General features: G+C 35.5%; 1 protein-coding gene across 2 annotated transcripts in view; it reads right to left on the bottom strand.

Annotated features, from left to right (window-relative positions):
* Positions 1-2,675: 2,675 nt before the first annotated feature.
* Positions 2,676-20,399, bottom strand: part of col5a1 (procollagen, type V, alpha 1) — an 84,564-nt gene continuing 66,840 nt past the window's right edge. The window contains exons 49-66 of one of the 2 annotated variants that reach the window (XM_043234301.1): positions 17,304-17,357; positions 17,105-17,212; positions 15,672-15,725; positions 15,542-15,595; positions 15,403-15,456; positions 15,246-15,299; positions 15,036-15,143; positions 13,976-14,029; positions 13,833-13,886; positions 13,522-13,629; positions 13,393-13,446; positions 13,119-13,154; positions 12,954-13,007; positions 11,478-11,739; positions 10,622-10,734; positions 8,703-8,771; positions 5,816-6,049; positions 2,676-5,213 (exon numbers count right to left, since the gene is read on the bottom strand). In XM_043234301.1, the coding sequence (XP_043090236.1) occupies positions 5,067-5,213; positions 5,816-6,049; positions 8,703-8,771; positions 10,622-10,734; positions 11,478-11,739; positions 12,954-13,007; positions 13,119-13,154; positions 13,393-13,446; positions 13,522-13,629; positions 13,833-13,886; positions 13,976-14,029; positions 15,036-15,143; positions 15,246-15,299; positions 15,403-15,456; positions 15,542-15,595; positions 15,672-15,725; positions 17,105-17,212; positions 17,304-17,357 (1,671 nt within the window). In that variant the 3' untranslated portion in view covers positions 2,676-5,066. Of the gene's footprint in view, positions 5,214-5,815; positions 6,050-8,581; positions 8,651-8,702; positions 8,772-10,621; positions 10,735-11,477; positions 11,740-12,953; positions 13,008-13,118; positions 13,155-13,392; positions 13,447-13,521; positions 13,630-13,832; positions 13,887-13,975; positions 14,030-15,035; positions 15,144-15,245; positions 15,300-15,402; positions 15,457-15,541; positions 15,596-15,671; positions 15,726-17,104; positions 17,213-17,303; positions 17,358-20,399 lie in introns of both variants that reach the window. The other variant, XM_043234303.1, reaches the window with a different exon arrangement.

The following is a 20,399-nucleotide window of genomic DNA, read 5'->3' as shown; positions in this document are numbered from 1 at the left end:
GATACTCTTGCCTGTAATATCGTCAAAGGTGCACTTTCCATTTCAAAGCTTTCCTGTCTCTCGGTGAGAGCGATAGCACCCCGGTGTCCTCGCAGTGCACCTTCATTTCAAACACTCCTAAAGGCCATGTTTGCTGTTACAGCTTTATTCTTTCATTCATGCTGTACATAAATTATATCAACCTTTATTTTTGTAGCTGTCCTTCATGACGTCCTCTCTGGCCATCTGCCTCTCAAGAATACAAAATTACGGTAGGAGTTAAAATAAAATTGGAGTACAGAATAAATACTGGTATGACGTTTAGCATATACCGCATATTGTCTGCTATTCATTTAAATAGCTAACATTATGTAATATAATGACACAGCATTGGAATAGACAATATTGAACAATAAACATATGCTGTTTTTGGAAGAACTTTTTACTTTGCATGTTTATATTAGCCTAATTCAGTTATCCACCAGTGTTTATCTTGTATTTTGAAGTGTCCCTATTATGGGTTATGAAAGGTTCATATTTTGGATTCATGCACAGCTTTTCATTTTTTTTTTAATATGCATTTATTTTGACCTTATTTGTTGAACGACTCCCAAACAATTTGTTCATCATTTAATTTTTCCAAGTCTACTGGCAAAGAATGACTAGCGGCGTCAATATGCTAATCAATATGGACGGACAATATGCTAATGTTTCATGACGTCAAACATTACGGCTTGGGACTCGTTTCTGAAACAGAGATATGGACATTGAGTGACTTTCTTGAGGTAAAATTTGTGACTTCATTTAAGAGTTTTATTCACGTCTTTCCGCGTTTGAAACAGTGTTTTGTCAATTTCGGTTCATCTTTTTTTTTTTTTTAACTCTGAGGGCAAGCAAAACATCACGTGATTTGTTTTTCACAGACCGTTTTATTTACATCTTTCCGTGATTAAAAACGCTCATTCTAATCCAGTTTTGTGTACAATGCCTCAACTAATTTGTTTTTAGCGAGATGTGGACATCGTAAAAGTATCGTCACGTGACGTTGTTTACGCGTTGTTTTAGATCGCGTTTTTCCACAGAACAAACACGCGTTTTGGCGATATCACGCGAGAGGTTATACATTTATATACAAAATACTCGCTTTAGTTCATTTATACTTATGTCACGCTGCATTTGCCAGTAAGCAGGGAGTGCTAGTGATCGGGTAGACCGCATAGAGCGATCTGTTTGACGTAAAAACCTACTTTTTTTATAAACCTAAATTATTTAAAATCGCTATTGTTCGCAAATAGCGACTCAGAATGCTAGCGTCACATGCTAAAATGAGAATAACAGACACACAAAGAGTAACATGAAAGCATTCCTGTTTGATTTTAACGTATCCACTGATTTAGTAGAGATTTGGAGAAAACTTTAGTTTGCAAAATTGTGCAAACTATGAAGTAAATAATGCAATGTATGAGTATGAATTTTATAACCCAACAAAATGGGAATTTTCTTTACATACTACAGATCTGAATGAGCAAGATTTGTCAGCAATAAGAGGTGTTAGATGAAGTTTCTGTACTATGTTAAACTGCTTGGATCAGTAACAGCGAGCTGTGATTGTGGTCTCTCACAGCTGAGATGGGCTGACGTGCCGGATATGTTAATATTCCTGCTCCAGCGCCCCGTCCTGCAGTCAGGGCTGTTTGAGATGGATCTAGGCCAGTGACACGGGGCTCTTGAGAAAAAGACTCCAGTCACTGAGCTCTGGGTTATTACAGCTGTCTCTGTGCACTTTACTACCTTCAGTTATAGGGAAAGATCTTGATTCGATTTATATTTAATATTGGGCAAATAAGAAAAAAAACTGTATAAATCTTTTTTTCCTTTTTTTCCTCAGACATAGACTGAAGTTAGAGCAAGTTGTACTTTAGTCGGACAAGCTGTACTACTGGTCAAAAGTTGCTCATTCTTACTTTCTGCATGTTTTATAACAACATTTAAAAGATATAAAAAATATTTTTATAAAAATATTTTTAAGCTGCTTAACAGTCTATATTACAGTTAAATAAAAAAATATATATATATACATATATATGTGTGTGTATATATATATATATATATATATATATATATATATATATATATATATATATATATATAGTTAATTTGAGATGATTGGTGAAAAATGTCCCAATAAACCTAAATGAATATTTTTAGATGCATCGCTGCTATAAGTAAACTTTTTTTTTCTGCTTTGCTGTTTTTGCATCTTTGGATTGTTCTTCGTTTGCCTCTAAGAAGATGTGTTTTGTGATGAAATTTAAGATAGGAAACAAGAAGTATTTCTTTGTGTCTAATCAAATCTATTTCTTTGTACAGGCGGTCAGATGTTCTTCTTCCGTTGTCATGCCGCAGAACACGGTCGTCAGGTTTGTTCATGTCAAAATACTCACCAAAATAATATCACACAGCGATCATTCCAGCTTAAAGTAAGTCACTTTCAGGTTTGGTTAAATATGCATCTCATACATTAGGAAAAGCTTTTTCAGTCTTTGTTCCAGCGATATCCTTAAAAATTCATTTCACATGTCCATGGGTCTCCTCTTCGGCAACTCTACATAATGTATCACAGCGATAACAGTTATCAGATATAAAGATGTATATCTGATATTAGATATATATTTATCAGATATCAAGAACACTACTGGTATCAATTAACATTTATTATTTTTAAATAATACAATAAATATACTACAAAGGAACATGGGCTTTGGTAGAGAGTTACAACAAACATCGCTCTCTCTCCATTTCACAATGAAGGACAGGCCTGTTTTCATCGGAGCACTGAGAGGATGTATCATACGGCTGATAAAAAAAGAAAGAAAAAAAAGAAATGTGGCTGTGGGAAGAAACATGAAGAGAAAGCTTAACATTTTCATGCATACAGAAAAGTTTTAATGCTTCAAAAGACATACAAGGGTGGGTGGACACAGTAAACCTGAATTTATTGACACAAAACCAATATCTCTTCTATCTTCTCGTACACAGGTTCGACACGACCGCAAAAACAAACAAACAAACAAACATTACAAAGACAAAAAAAAAAACAAAACAGAATAAACTTTATTGGCAGCATCACTGCTGGTTTTGAAATGTACAGAAGAATCGGTTGAAATTTGTTTTGTACTGATAAAATGGTGTCAAAAGCGCATATTCCATGTTGAATCCTCTTAAAAGAAACAGTTCAAGTCATATTTAATCAAAAATTAGAGCAAGATCTTGCAGTAGCAGGTCTAGTGGTCAAAAGCAGAACAAAAGAGTGCAGGGAAATGTCTAGTGGCTGAACGATGAATAACAAGATGGCTCTAGTCAATGACAACAAATTCTGACAGGTGAAGGAATATATGCTAGCGAAATTTTGCAATGTACAACATACTCGAATAATCACACAAGGCAATCTGATTCTTGGTCTTCAAGTCTCTTAAATTAAGAGAAATCTCTTTGGAAGGAAAGCTGAAATCGGCAGTCAAGTTAACTATTCATTCCTCGTAAGCGTTTTGGTTAAAATATTCACAGAACCCTCCGAAAAAGATCTAATGAAAAGGTCCCGAGCTAATTCTCCAGAGCGGTTTGAAATGCTAAAACGTTTAGCGCGCGAAAAGGCTCTGGCTTCCGTTAACTGGAGCCACACTTTACATTACCTCGATCACGCCAGCATTAGCGCTCATTGTGCTCCGTTTAACCCTTTCGGGTCGCTTGAATAGACTGCGACGGGAACGCTGTAATGTAAAGGACCTTAAACGATCTGCGTGCAACGATCTAGACGCGCCGCCGAACGCGGCGAGGAATGATAACAGAAGAAAAACGTGTTCTCATCTATAAATGAATATGATTTTACGGCATGCATAAAAATACTTCCCCACCTCGGGAAGCAAAGCTAGGACTTTGACAGAAGACGTGGAAGCGCTTGGGCATCGCCGCAGAGCCGGTTTCATTACAACAAACAAGTACAGGAAAAAAGGTATATATTTTTAGCACCACAGACAGAAGGAAATAGCACCTAGTTTACCGATATTGTGTTTCCTCAGTGTGATGGTGTGCTCTTCTGATACAGGGAAGCACCGATTCCCCTCATACACGCGGGCCGAGATCTCACAGACCCACGGAAGCCACTTCAACATGACAGGTAGCAAATTAATGCTCACATTACGGCTGTTTCGTACTTTTATTGTCATTTTGTTGCTTAAATTACAAAAAGACGTTGTTCACATCTGGAATAAGACATTTTGTTGCTGTTGCAGTTGCTTTTTTTGTCGCACTTTAAACGTTTCCTTTATTTTCTCTTCTTTAGATTGACTGGAAATTTCCTCAGGCTCTTATTTGGGGGGGGTATGTTATTTATTTATTTTTTAATAACCAATAACCAGCAGCTCTGTCCTTATCGCTCAATGGGTTCACATGCATGTTTTGAAGCCAGAACCAAAAAAAAAAACAAAAAAAAAACACTTCACCGGAAAAAAAAAAATATACAGAAAGTACTTACAAACATAGAAAAAAATATTTATATATATTTATATATATAATCACCATTCCGGGGAATGGAAGACAAGTATGCACAAAAAAAACAAAGCTTAGAAGTGGAAAGAGGAACAACATAAAACCCAAGCAAACGAACCAACGGAAGAGATTTCTCGTACGGGAAAGGCCGAAACCGGACGCACGTAGAGCTACGAGTCCAAGAGCAGGAGGGGAAGTAAAGGATGGATCTAATCTGTCTATACAGCCTGTGGGAGGGGCAAAGAGTAGGGTGAGCGGAGAGTGGGCGGGGCTGGGAGAGACATGAGTGATGACCTCATCCAGTTTCAAAACTTGCATGTGATGCAGAAGGTACACTGAGGTTAAAAAGGTTGCTCTGTTATAAGAACCCATTGTTTGGACATCCATTCTTTCTTCAAATTTCTTTTATCCTTACTTTGGTATCGGTTGGGTTTGTTTGGAAACACAAAACTTTACAAATAAGTCGTCCTATTTCTTTCTTGTGTTTTGTTTTCGGAGAAAATGAATATGTTTTGTTCGCGCGTGCTCGCTGAGCAGTCTTAGCCGATGAAGCAGGCCGGTCCGACCTCAAAGCCGAACTTCTGCGACGCTTCGACGAAATCGTTGAACATGATGTCAACAAATGGTACCTGCTCCACTTTCGGTGTGTTGATCTCAAGAATAGTCTTTTCGTAACCCTTTTTCAACTGCGGGAGGAAAGAAAATGAGCGTTATGAGACAAACCACTTCAGAATTCAGAACCGCGTAATATTACGATGTATTTTTATTAGTGCCGTCAAACGATTAATCGCATTCCAAATAAACGTTTTAGTTTAAATACAAACACATATAGTATATATTTGGTATATATTTACATGTATTTACGTGTATATAGCTATATATTTAATATACAAACAATACAATTTGTTACTTAATTATATACATGCATGTATGTTTATTAAAATATATACGAAATATAGAAACATACATTGCATGTTTTTAAAATATTCACATGTATACATTTATATAATTGGTATATTAATATACAAATACACACATATGTAAACAAAAACTTTTTTTTTGATTATGATTAATCATTTGAGAGAACAAATTTTCTATTAATGATTAATCGCAATTAATCACATACAAAATAAAAAAAAAACATTTTGTACTATGTATTATTAGGTAAATACGGTATAAATACACACATTGCATAAAACGTTTATTTTGGATGCGATTAATCCCGATTAATCGCTCGACAGCAAACGTTTTATTGCTTGATACAGTAAATTGGTATTTCCGCTCTTACCGCGCATCCGTCGACGGCGGCTCTGATGTACGGGTTGTTATCGTAAGACATCTCCTCATCGTTGGAGCCCAGGAAGCGGATGGCTTTATCGTAAGAGTCCAGTTCCTGGTCGTGCCAAGCCACCGACTGGTAACAGTTGTAGGTCAGGTTCTGCCGAGCCGTGGCACTAAGTAAACGCAGGAACGTCATCTGGACCACTCCGATCGGATTGCCCTCCGCATCCATGTACGAGAGCTGTGCAGACAACCAGTGCGGTAAAGACGACTGCCGGACAGATGAAAACTACACATCACACCCCTCCGATCCTACGCTGCTTTATGACAGCTGTTGTTTCAAAGCTACACAACGGCCAAAAAAAGTTCTCGTTTGAGGAATATTTCAAGTGAAGTATCAGAAAATAATAATAATTACCAACGGATGGGAATAAAATACATTACCTGAAAGTAACTTCTTATATAGTTCTTTTCAAGTCAATTTATTTTTGTTTTTGCAGTGAAATTAGTTGTCAGTCATTTGTCAGAAACCATTCTGAATCTTTGCGAATAAATACTTTTTAATTACGTATATACAGCACCATTCAAAAGTTAGCATTTTGCATCTATTTGATCAAAAATGCAGAAAAATCAGCAATATTAAATATTATTACAATTTGAAATAACTGTTTTCTATTTGATTATATTTTAACGTGTAATTTATTTCTGTGATCAAAGTTGAATTTTTAGCATCATCATTACAGTCTTCAGAATCACGTGATCCTTCGGAAATTATTCTAATTTGCTGCTTAAAGAAACATTCCTTTCAGCGGTTCTTCATATTTAGCAAAAACCATGATCATTTTTAATATGAAGCTCAAAAGAAGAACATTTATTCATTTTTTTTTAGAAAATCATAAATGGCTTTACTGTCATGTCTGATCAAATAAATGCATCTTTGCTTAAACAAAATAACTATAAAGAAAGAAAAATCACCTCATACAAATGATATGTGGTTAAAATATTGATCTGCGTCTAAACACTCTTGTTTCATCAGTCAGGCGAGAGCAGAAAACTCTTTTCCCAGTACATATCAGCTCTGCATGTATTAAACACCAAAATTCATTTACACTTTCAAACATGGAAGATAAACTCATTTTGTTACAGACTCCACTGAAAAATATCACTAATATATTCAAATGAGTTGTACTGGTTTATATGCAAATTCTCCCCTTGTGATGTGATGCAACATTTGCATTACGGAAATATGCAAATGTTTCGTTTTCATTCTTGAATATACCAACCCATGTTTAGAAGAAAACTCCATCTCCTCTGATCCACAAACACACACATATGTGACTGACTGAGAGAGCGAGCGCATGCTCCATGCACACACACACACACACACACACATTATATACTTACGATTAGGAGGTCCTCTCACACACTCATATGCATTGACTTTGCATGCATGCATACAACCCACAATAAACACCTGCCCATAACCACATTACCTCATGATCACAGCTGAATGGCAAGAGAGACTGAACCCAGAAGCTGAGTGACTGAGATCCACAAAGACTCTGTTCCAAACACTAGTGAATGTCCACTGTCAATCTTAGAAGCTTATCTTAAATGTGTGTGTGTGTGTGTACTTATTTTGGCTAGTTTTCAACATTTCTCATTTGCATTTAGTTACCTAAAATAAACCTATAGCATATATCAAAAAATGTGTATAATATAGTAAAGTTTTAGTAAGTTTTCATAAAATGTTTTACATACAAATATATCTGTATTTTGCAAATATACAGTATATATATAAAACATAATTTACGTTTATAAATGATACTTAACACTGACTGACTTAAAATGATGTTCATTATCCAGAATTTAAATACATTTAAAATAATCATGAAGGACTTTTTGTACTTTTTTCATCATAAGTATTATGATGTTAAATAAAACATAGATTTTCACAATATATTGAGTTAATTATTTCAGTTCCAAATTGTTTCATGCAAGTTTCCCTTAAAATTAAAAACTCTTATTGTCTTTGATTTTTGGTTTGTATTGAAACTTAAATGTGACAAACTAAAATGTTAATGTTGATCAGGGTTGCCAGGTTTTCTCAGCAAAAGCCACCCAATAGCTTTTGACTAAATTATGTTGACTGATATATATATATATATATATATATATATATATATATATATATATATATATATAAATCTTAAAATAAATGTATTCCAATACAGTTTAATGTTCTTGACTTAATAATCTACATGCATTTTTAAATAGTGTATTTTTAAGATTTAACTATGTTCTATTACACCTTTCACTTAACTCATCACAATGTGATCGTCTTCTCTGCAAAGGATGCATGCAATTCTATAACTAGGCCGTTCGATGCACCTTTTGCATCTCATTAGCATTTGGAGCAGAGCGACATTCGTGTGTTAGCAGACTCAGTCACTTCAAGGTGATTTCCTCAGCTTACAGGAAACAGAAGACGGGTTGGATTCCATCAGTCAGACCTTTCACGTCAACAAATTCTAGGGTAAGTCTGCTTTACGTCAATCACTCTAATGTTAGGGCAACAGACTGACTGACGTCTCTGCCCACAGTCCTCTGGTTACCCCTAAGTCTGAGCAAACACGCTTTCCGCTGCCGTTCTGATGATGAGCATGCTCGGCCGTGAAGGGATTTGAGAAGCATGCAGAAGCACGGGCCGACGAGAGACCGATGGTCCTCGGACCCTCGGTACCGGCCCGTTCTCTCATGCATTCCTACTTACCATAGACCCTCTCTTGTAGCGACTATACCATGTGCCTGGACTGTCTTTGGGCCAGCGAGCCATTTTGCTCTGTAAAATAGGAGACTATTTCAGGAGGACAAGAAAAAGGAGTCGCTCTTACCAGTTTACCACGTTTGTATTCACTGAACCAGGACCCTGGTTTCTCCTTCACCCAAGAGGTGGGTCTGACCTGAGAGAGAGAGAGTCAGCTAGAGTCAAAACTGAAGACACAGACAGGAAGTACAGTAACGGGTAGCCTGTGGGAATTATTTTGATAATCTGAAGCTTTCCTATATTCTCTGTTCTTGCAGAGAATGTTTAAATAGCCGTGTACGTACAAATGGATATCTTGGGTCATAAACGAACTGATTAAACCTACAGCTCTACAGTTAACAAAATACAATTCTACACAACTATTATCCAACACGCTCAGAAATAAAGGTACAAAAGCTGTTACTGGGGCTGTACCTTTTGGAAAGGTACACTTTTGTACACATTAGGTTCAAATATGTACACTTTAAGTACTGATATGTACCTTTAAGATACCAAAATGGAGCCTTTAGGTACAAACATGTATCTTTTGAAAAGGTATCGCCCCAGTGACAGCTTTTGTACCTTTATTTCTGACGGTGAATATATAATACTGTGAAACATTTTAATTTAAAATAACTGTTTTCTATGTGAATATATTTTAAAATGTGATTTATTCCTGTGATACAATGCCACATTTTCATCATTGTTACACCGCTTCTAATAAATCAGCATATTAAAATAATTTCTGTAGGATCATATGACAATAACAGCTGATGAAAATGTAGCTTTACATCACAGGAATAAATAGTATTTTATAGTGCATTCTTTAAAAAAAAAACACACATTACAAACCTTACTGATCCCAAACTTCGAAGCTCTATTGTGCAATATTTAATAATAGTTTTTTTCCCTAGGTCACTATATATTCTAAAAACTCTTACACAATTGATATGGAATGAATAGTATAATTTTTTATAAAAAACCTAAAAGGTATTTTAAAAATGCCTATAATAATAATAATAGGTAATGATATATTAGCAATTAGTGCTGTCAAATGATTAAATGTGTGCTGTGTATATTTATTATGTGTATAATGAATACATTATATATTTAGAAAATATTTACATGTCTACATTTATATTCATATAGTTGATATAAATATTTAATATGCAAACATAGCATTTCTTCTGAAATATATACATGCCTTTTTTATTATATACATTATACGTATAGATATATTATGTCAACAAAATGAACAGTTTGAAAGCACTAATAGTAATAGAATTAAGTATATGTTTTTATGATACATAATCCTGAATCAACAAAAACCCCTAGAATATTTGTGCGAGGTGAGAATAAGCCTGTTTCTGTTTGTTGTTGTCTGCGTCTGCTGGTGTGAAGAGTGAACCTGTGGAAGAACTGAAGTTAGCGTTTAGAGTCACCTTCACACCCCACTGAGTGATTCCCCATCAGTGACGCTTCCCAGACTCATTAAGGCACATAACTCGTCACACTTGTGTGCAGAATCTAATACACAAACATCATTAAAAACTAGCATGCGAGAACCCTCATTATACTCGGGAATGGTGCTTCTGACTAGTTTTGAAGAGTGGAACAGCTGGCGTAGACCTGACTCAGGTAGATGTGAAAGAAAGTACAGGGCGTTCAATATGTCATTGTGATGTGCAGGGTATGTCTTCCCATAGATTTTCAGAGGAAAAAAACCCTCTAAATCAGATCTGACCTTAAGAGAGCGTGACATATTGAACAGACTGTACCCGCGTCCCCCTCTGCGTGCTAAGATGAACGTTTCTCTCTGGAGCTTTTTCAGGAATTCGTGGATTACTAACAGCGAGATGAATAGTCTTAATTTTGCCGTGTGATGTTTTTTAAAGTGGTGTTGTGCTCAGTTATTCTGACATCAAAGCCGCTTTACTCTTGATGTGGACTTGTGGGAAGCCGCCCCACGGTGTTCTGCTTTGTGGCTGTCAGAAGAACATTTCTTACCCCTTCACTCTTTTTATCAGGGAAGATGCAGCTCTCTCCACCTGCTGTGAAGTTACAGTACACTTTGAAAGAGTCTCTGGAGCAGCCCTGGTTCGGATCAATCCAGTATTCACCTAAAAACAGAAACGAGGGTCATCGTGCTGCTGATGTTTTCAAACAGCTGAGAATCGGGTTATTTTAGTGATGCGGCACTTAATCGTTAATTGCAGTTGTCACTATATATTCAACCAAAACCTCCAAAGATAATTCTTAGACAAATCTTTGGGTTGCAAAGAGGGAGAAAAAAAGCATTAGGAGATGTAGAATAATGCGTTAATATGTGTTTCATTAGCACTAATAAATGGCTAATGTTCTAGTAATATACACGCTAATAAGCAACTAATAGGAATAACCATGAAATAAAGTGTTAAGTTTTTTATTTATCATGACTTGTTGCGTGAACATTTTGGATATTTGCTGGAGTGTTGTAAAGAGGTTGCCAGGTCATTACTACTGGAAAAGCTGCCACCTAAGTGTTTGGATGGTTACTAGGGTGTTCAGAGCAGCTACAGGTATGTTCTAGGTGGTTGCTAGAAGGTTGCTAAGCCGCTATTGGAAAACATGAGTAGTGCTTGGCTGTGCAAAATGCATGACTTTAATTTTTGAGTGGTTGCTAGGATGTGGTTTGGTTACTAAGGTGATTTGATGGCTGTAACTAAGGTGTTGTGGGTGGTTTCACATCTTCTCTTTATGTTATTTTCATTAGCATCATGGGTACCCTCTGTCTCTCTCTGTTATTGTTGTTTTTCCTGATGCTTTGTTTAAAAGAGTCATTAACACAATTGGAAGTGTGTGTGTGTGTGTGTGTGATACACACCATCTGGGAAATCTGGGTGGCACAGCTGCAGGTCTTTGCAGGTGCGGGCGGGGTTACTCTGTGTGCCCAGCGGGTGTTTCATCTGTTCAATCTCCAGTTTGAGCGAGTTCAGAGAGCCGAATATCTCCTCCATGCCGTCCTCGTAGTCTTTGTAGTTGGCGTCTGCAGCATCGTCCATCATCTGGCTGGCGTCAATGTTCCTCTTAGCCCGTTTGGGGCTGGACTGGATGGGCAGAGGGTGGATGACATCACCAGGTGGACCCTAGACAAGAAAACAACCATTAATATTCACCTAAAGTGCCTTATTTAGAGCAAAGGTTAGTATACACGCTAGTATTGTGTCTGCTCGCTTATGCAAAATTCACCATCAAAATGTGATGTGATTGTTAGGATGTTGTTAAGTAGTTGCTTAGGTGTTCTGCATGGCTGTTTGGTATTTTTAGGTGGTTACTAGGGTATAAATAGTTCAAATGTGAGTCTATCTTGGCCAGGCTACCTTTGTCACAACATTTGGGTGGTTACTAGGGTGTTGTTAGGCAGGTGCTAAGATGTTTTGAATGGCTGTTTGGTATTAAATAGGTTGTAAATAGGATGGTTTGGGTGGTTGTTATACAGTTACTAGGCTGCTAATAAAGAATTGGAAAACGCAAGTCCAACTTTGCCTTGCAAACTTTGTCACAAGCTTTGGGTGGTTGTTAGTGTGTTGTTAAGCAGCCACTATGGTGTTCTGGATGGCTGTTTATTTTTTAAGTGGTTGCTAGGGTGCTTATAGGATGTTTGGGGTTGTTGTTAGGATTGTTGTTAGGTTGTTTCAGTATAATTGGAAAATGAGAATCTAGCCCACTAGGAATAATAGTGTGCTGATAAGCAGTTGCTAAGGTGTTCTGAGGGGTTGTTGGAGTTTTTTGGAAGGTTGCTAAGATGCTGATAGTATGCTCTTGGTGGTTGTTAGGCAGTTGCTAAAATAATCTGAATGTTTGCTAGGGAGTCACTAAATTGTTGGGAAGCGTTGCTTGGCCTTATAAAATTGAGACAATTGCTACGATTTTTCAAGTGGTTGCTAGGGTGTCGAAAGTGTTTGTTAGGGCACTATATTCCTGTTCTATGTCTCAAAAGCTCGGTAATAAAAAGTACTGTAAAAGACGTGAAAAATAACTGCATCTAGGATTATCCATCTAAACAATTAGACCTGCACTGACATCAACTAAACACTTGCATTTCTCTCTGTGTCCTAAGCCTGAGTTAGTCTGCAACCGACATACTGTAGATGTGAAATATCAGGGTTTCTCAAGGAAGCAAAATCCACTGGAGCTCTCAGAGGAACCTTAACAGATTTGCTTTACACCACAAAATCGAGCTCAATTACACTTACGTAACATCTACTGCAGAATCATCTGGTTAAGTATGCACTTATCTCACAGAGGAATAACTTGTTTGTGTGTTGAGTTTTTAGTTCGGTTTAGTGCAGTTACATACTGGAGGTCCAGGAGGTCCTGGCACTCCAGATTCTCCCTTCGGTCCAGTCTGACCCTATAAACACAGAACCAGAAATAGGTTTAGGAAAATCAAAGCTAATTAAAGATGATAAACAAATCTGAAAATTAAATTAACAAGATTAAGTAAATAAGAACATGAACTTACAGATGATCCCTTAGCACCTTTAGGACCAGGAGGACCCTGAACAGAAGTTAAACATACATATGGATTACATTTATATACAGTATATATATATTACATAATATATATAACTCACATTTATAACATTTTATATATATATAACATATATAACCACATTACAACTGAAGTACCTTATACAGGCAATAATAAGACAAAAGTTCTTTGCTGCACCACTGAAGAACTTATACATTTATCAAAGTATGCATAATAAAGGAATTTTTAAAAAAAATATTTGTACCGGGAGACCAGGAGGTCCAATGGGTCCAATAGGTCCAGCAGGTCCTGAAATACCCTGTAGAAAAAGACACCAATATTGAAGAAATACAAAAGATTTATACTAGGTTTTTATTGCTGAATATTTCCATACATTGTCTCCTTTAGGCCCTGAGGTTCCCTGTGGACCTGGCAACCCTCTGTCTCCCTTCTCTCCTTGTTCTCCTGGAGGTCCGATGAGTCCAATGAGACCAGGATGACCCTGAAATGAGCCGCTTGTTTACTAAACACATCTGTAATGAACATACTCCTTCATAATCAGCAACGGCGGCCAGAGTTCAATGACTGTATTGGACACGTAAAGACATTACTACAGCTGTGTTCTAAACACTAAAGAGTCACCTAGCTAGACTGCGTCATAGTGCAGTTAATTAAGAGTATCAAAGACGGATTTGCTTCTCTCACCTTTTCACCTTTAATACCAGTATCTCCCTTCAGTCCAGGCAGTCCAGGAGGACCCTGAGAGAGAAACATAAGAAGAGTGAGGACTGTAGATTGTCATTTAAGACAGTAATGAACTCATTCTCACAGGAATATCAGGTCAGTACCATCGGTCCAGGAGGTCCATCAGGTCCAGGAGCACCGGGCAGTCCTTGTTCTCCCTACATCAGGATCAAACAGACCCATTTATTAACACAAATGCATTGCCTTGACAGAACTGTATATGAGGTGTAGTGTTATAGTCTGGTGGTTGAAAGGGTGATTTTTACTGTTTCAACCAAGACATATTTTTTTTATTATAGTATTATGTCTGTATTTTCATCAAAGTAGTATGTTTTATTATAGCATTCTATTATATATAATTAAAAAGATAGCAAAATTTTTGAATTTTTTTTTTTTGCACTTTGGCTTTTTTTGTTTTTAAAGCAGTGTGAATTAACAAACTAGGAAGAGTGTGTGTGTGTGTGTGTATATATATATATATATATATATATATACACATGTATACACGTTATGATTGATATACACAGCACATATTTACACGCAAACATGTAAATAATTTTATATACAAACAAAACTATTTACAAAATAGTTTTTAATCATTAATAAAACATTTTTTTGCATTGCAGAACCAGCTCCAATTTTTTGATTTGCATAAATTTTTTATGATCTTAAAATAAACCTTTAAAATGCTGCAATACTAAATACTTGATCTTATTATAAAAATCTTCATTACATTCATTAATACTATGTTGTAGTACTAATACTAATAGTAATTTATTTGTAAATTAATAAAAAAAATGTTTTTTTTTACTAAAATTGTGAATACTAATAGTAATTTAAATAATAATTTTTTCTTGCATTCTAGAAGAAAGTTATTTCTTAAAAAAATTATAACATTATAACATTAGTTATTTTTCTTAAAATAAAAGTATTTTTTAAAATAAGCAATCTCTGTCACATTCTAGAGGAAAGTTTTTTATCTTAAAAATAACAACCCTAAAACTTTTACTTCAAATTCTATATAATACACACACACACACATATATATGTGTATCTGTAGTGAAATATGACCCTGGTATGTTATATAAAGGCTTTATATGACTGACAAAATACATTTGGCACATAATGTGAAATTAGGTCATAATGTGCTCCTTTAGCACTCACCACTGGTCCAGGCACACCTCTCAGACCCTCAGGACCAGGTTTTCCAGGGCTTCCCTGAGGACCAACTGGACCTGTCTTACCAGGTGGACCCAGGAGACCAGATTCACCCTGATTCAGAGACACAACGCCATTCAAACCATATTTGCAGCTGAACTGTAATAGCACTTGACTTTATGAAAGTGTAGAACTGTATGAACATTTTCATGTTACCTTAGCACCCTTCTCTCCCTGTCTTCCCTCAGGTCCAGCAGGTCCGTGAGGTCCCTGAAGAGAAAGAATGAAAATTGAGAGCCATATATGGATATATTTACCTAAATATTAATCAATGGTCTGAAATATTTGAAGTATGTTTCTAAGCATTACTCACTCTCTTTCCTGGAGGTCCAGTAGGGCCAGTTTCACCAGTAGGTCCGGGGGATCCCTGAACAAACACAGCATTATGAAACACATATTTGCATGCAGCCGACAGCAGAGATGTCAAATGACGGTGTTTAAATCCTACTCACCGGCTGACCAGCCTCTCCGTCATCACCCTTATCTCCAGGAGCTCCATCCAAACCCTGCAGAGCAAGAAAAACAATGTCACTTCCTGAAAATGGCTCTCTTATAACTACATTTCAAGCGAGTAATACTTACAGGTGCACCGGGCTCTCCAGGAGGACCAGGATCACCAGGGAAACCACTGGGACCCTGAAAATCAATACAAAACATTTGAACATTTCTACATGTGATCAGAAACACGGTCAACGATGGTCTCATAAACACAGAGAGTAAGGTACGACAAGCTATAACTTATAAACCAATTAGCATGCAGAACCTTTAATGCACTAATAATAATATTTGTGTTCATCTTTTTATATATATTTTAATGTTATACATTTTAATACAGTATGCTGCAGTGTATGTTGTTGGATCGTATATCAATACTTTTTGTATATTGTGCATATTATCATATTAGGCAAGGTGAGTTTATTATAAAAATAATAAAGAAGATAGATAAATAACATAAATAAGTACAATATTAAAAATGTTTGGGCACCTTTGTCGCTATTTTGTCTAAATCAAAAAAAATTATAATTATAAGTAAACAAACGGCCAAAAATGTTGTAATTCTACATTCGTCTGTCTAGTTCGAAAAATAGCAAAGTAAATACATAAACTACACGAATTTACGCATTGCAACATTATAATGTACGGTACAGTATGAAATATTAACTATGAGTTTTAACAGTTATTAAATTATTAGAGTTTGTTAAGATGAACATTTAACAGCTTTGTTTTTTTACAAAACAGAACAAGTTTTTTAGAAAAAGGAAAAGACACGGGAAAGGACACTTGAAATATAAATCACAGCCCATCAATGGGAGGAGGCATGGAAGAATGCAAAGCAAAAGCAATGCAGTTGAAAATTTTGCACAGAACTCATATTTCTCTTTCGGGGAGGCACAAGTTTAAAGGGAGGGAGATTCAGAGGTTTTTGGTTATGGTTGAACAAGAACTTAATACTATTTTATCTATTAATATTGCCTACGATCCAAAACACGTTACTTGTTTTTATAATATACGATGACATTAGCGTAGATAAACATAAAAACTTTGTAAGTTCCTAACATTCTGCGCAAGAAAATGTATTTTTTTGATCTAGTTAGTTGATAAAACCCCTTCTAGGTCACTACAGCACAGGGATTTATTGGAATATTTATCATTAGATTGCTTATTATATGCTTTTAATATATAAGGGCTATTCTTATTGTTTAATGAGGTTTAAATATGTGTGACACATTGAAGCAAATTTTGAATGAATATATCATTCTTTATTTCATTTATTTATTTATTATTATTATTATTTCTTATTATAGTTTTTTTTTATCCTCCAGTTTGATTTGGAATTTTGTTTTGTAATATTTAAAAAACAGTAAATACATAAAAAAAGATTAAGTGAGTATTAGATGAAGGTTGCTTGTTAAATATGGTTCTTCTATGGCACTGTTGCAAAAACCTCCTTTTTGAAGCTTTATGTTTAGGAGTGTATGTTTCAGACACAAAAAGCATTAATGTTAAGAACATACAGGGCTTCCTTTGGGACCATCATCTCCGGGTGGTCCTTTTGGTCCGGGCGGCCCAGCAGAACCAGCGGGTCCAGCCTCTCCCTTCTCTCCTCGCTCACCTCTCGGACCCTAAAACGCACACAAGATACGTTATTCTGAGCCTTTACTGTGATGTTGTAGAGTTTTGCATATGTGAGTTTGTTTTTTTTTTTTGCCGTACTGGAGGCCCGACGTCTCCCTGTGGGCCTGGTTCTCCTGGTTCTCCGGAGTCTCCCTACAGAAAAACACAGAGAGAGATGTAAGTAAAGCACGGCAGGGCTCTGTTTCCTCCGTGACACTGCAGAGATTTTGTCCAGCGGACAGAAGAGCACGTCAGCATCATTATTCACTGTCTCGTCAGCAGATCTGCTTTCCTCTGCAGAACGCCACCTTCTAGCATCAAAATCTGGGCTGCATCGATATTCAGACAAACGACCTTGACGATGACCGGTTTCATCAGATGTCAGTGGAGAATGGAAATCATTACATGTATCCAGACGCTTCTGAATTAGAGAGATGACACTTTTAAAATGAACTAGACTTTGATGTTTTCTGAGGAAGCGAGCGATGCTAGCTGTCATTATGCTCAAGAGTTGTCGGTGCTTGTTTAGCATTCAGAAGAGTCAAAAGAGACCATTCACAGGTTTCTATAATATTCTGACCTCTATATATGACTGTATATGGGTCCCTTCTGCAGTGCATATCAATGAGAATTTTTTTAGTGCAAAAGATATTATGAATGATTCCCTTTAATTAGCTGAAATTAAAATTGTATACTTATTGTAAATTTAAAAATATAAATATATTCATATATTGATTTAAAAAAATTAAAAAGTAAAATTAAATAATTATAATCTTTATTATCCATTATTTATTTAATCCTATGAGGCTATAGGTGCCGGCATTATTTATTATTATGTAATTTAATACTTGTTATTACAATTAAATAATAAATTAATAAATAAGTGGCCAAACTGTCTAAACCATTTTGCCTAAATAACAATTGAATACAAATAAAGAACAGTGAAGTCTTTAAAAATAAAGAAATAAAATAATGACTGATAGCCATTAAACGGATGAAATGGAAATTCTGTACTATTTTGTCTAAACGGAAATCTAAAATAGATAAGTAGACGGAATTAAAATGGTACCCTAGTTTGTTTGATAAACATGTAAATAAATAAATTACCATAATTAAAACTTAATAGTATTTTATCCAAAAAATAAAAACGTCTGTTTAAATAATATCCGAATGCGCTTAGAACTTATAGAACTTAAAAGCTTTGAAAGTTGTATTAAATTATTATTATTAGAAGATTAATTTTAAGTGTGCATGTGATGTCAAAGGCGACTGACAGGTGAAATTAGTTAAAATGAGCATGAACAATTAAGTATCCCAAAATCAATTGTTATTGATTCAAAAAGGAGTAACATTGATGCTGATGCTATTATACACAGTTTGTATCTAAACATTCAATATCATCCATCCTCACCCTGTGCTTTCTCTCGTGCTTATAAACATGTTTATGAGTTATTCTCTGTGCTCTTAGAGGCTGTTTAAGTGTGTGTGTGTGTGTGTGGATACTTCCGCACGTCTGCCATATTGAGGGATTAAGAGTCTCTCAGCTGCTCTGAACTGCATCATTCCTGCGCGTGTGTGTGTGTGTGTGTGTGTGTCAGACTGAGGTATCTCTGTCTCTCTGTAGTGGGATAAGAGGTCTGTCAGAGTGAAGTGCTGAGGTAAATCTTCCAGACTAACAGCAAACAGCCTTGTCTCCAGGTCTCATTCTATCATCTTTATCTGTTTTCTTTAAGTCCTCCCCTCGTCTGTGTTTTTCTGGGTCGTTTCTCTGGGCAAAACTCCTCTCTAAGCACAACTGAAACAGGTCCTCGGTTCCGAGGCAGAACAATAGTGCTGAAGTGCCGTATTAAATAATATTGACAGTGGCCGGCGCTGAGGTGATGGAGCGCAGTCATGCGAACGCACGCTCTGCTGAGACATACACAAAGATATAGACACTCACAGCTCACACACACACACACACACACACACACACACACACACACACACACACACACGCTCCTGAGGAAAACTCAAGATCACCGCACTGAAGCAAAGCGACGTGTGCCTAATCTTTTCCAAGTGAAGAAGGTTTCAAAAAAATATTGTCACACAGTTAAAATTAATTTCACACATCTGCTAAAGACGATTAAAATGAGAAACTCGCTGACCATAAATATCAACATTTTTAATTAAGTTGTATTATTTTGTTAAAAAAATTTTTTTTATGATAATGGTATAATTCATCTGTTGTCCGAAAAACCACTATTTATTTTCAGCTATATTATTATCATTAAATAATTTTGGTAAGAATTAACAAAGCTTTCAATATATCTACACAGTTTATAGCATTAAAATAACAAAAAAAAATTACTTATGTATTATTATTAGTAGTAGTAGTATTAATAATATATCGGTAATTACTGATACATTTACTTGTTTAGTTACTGTTTACTAATTAAATTAAAATACATTTTCATTAACACAACTACTGAAACATCTATATGGTTTATAGTAATCCCTTAAAAATAAAATGAAGTTATATTATTATTACTATATTTTGTATTATTTATCACTTTATAATAAACCACTCTAATTAGAATTAACAAAGCTATTGATACATTTACTTGCTGTACAGTCACTATTTTAAATTATTATTATATACCAGATATATATTTATTATTAATATATTTATTAGAATAAACAAAGGTATTGACAAATCTTCTAGTCACTACTTAAAAATATTGTAATAAACTATATATATATATATATATATATATATATATATATATATATATATATATATATATATAATGTATATATATAAATGTATTAATATCACTGTAAATCACAACTGACCAAATCTAATGATCTAAATGGTGTACAGTCATAGCTTACTCATTAAATTAAATTAAATCTTTTTGTTTAGAATGAACAATGCCATCATAACTAGGCTGATGCTGCTGGGCATGAAGCTCAAACCAAGACACTGTTACACTTTTTAAGGATAATAATCAATGAATGGCTTAATTACAGTCTGCAAATTATTTAAGTATTTATCTTAGAAAAACACTCTCAGAGACACAAGCAAACACATACAGAGCTTTAACTCTAGAGAGAAGCTACGAGAAACCTCAGTTATGAGAAACAGGCAGATCCTTAAGTGACTGAACACACACACACACACACACACACACACTACTGGCACATTCTCCC

This window comes from Puntigrus tetrazona, unplaced genomic scaffold (genome assembly GCF_018831695.1).
Source record: "Puntigrus tetrazona isolate hp1 unplaced genomic scaffold, ASM1883169v1 S000001111, whole genome shotgun sequence".
NCBI lineage: Eukaryota > Metazoa > Chordata > Actinopteri > Cypriniformes > Cyprinidae > Puntigrus > Puntigrus tetrazona.
This window is presented reverse-complemented; position numbering and strand designations above follow the sequence as displayed.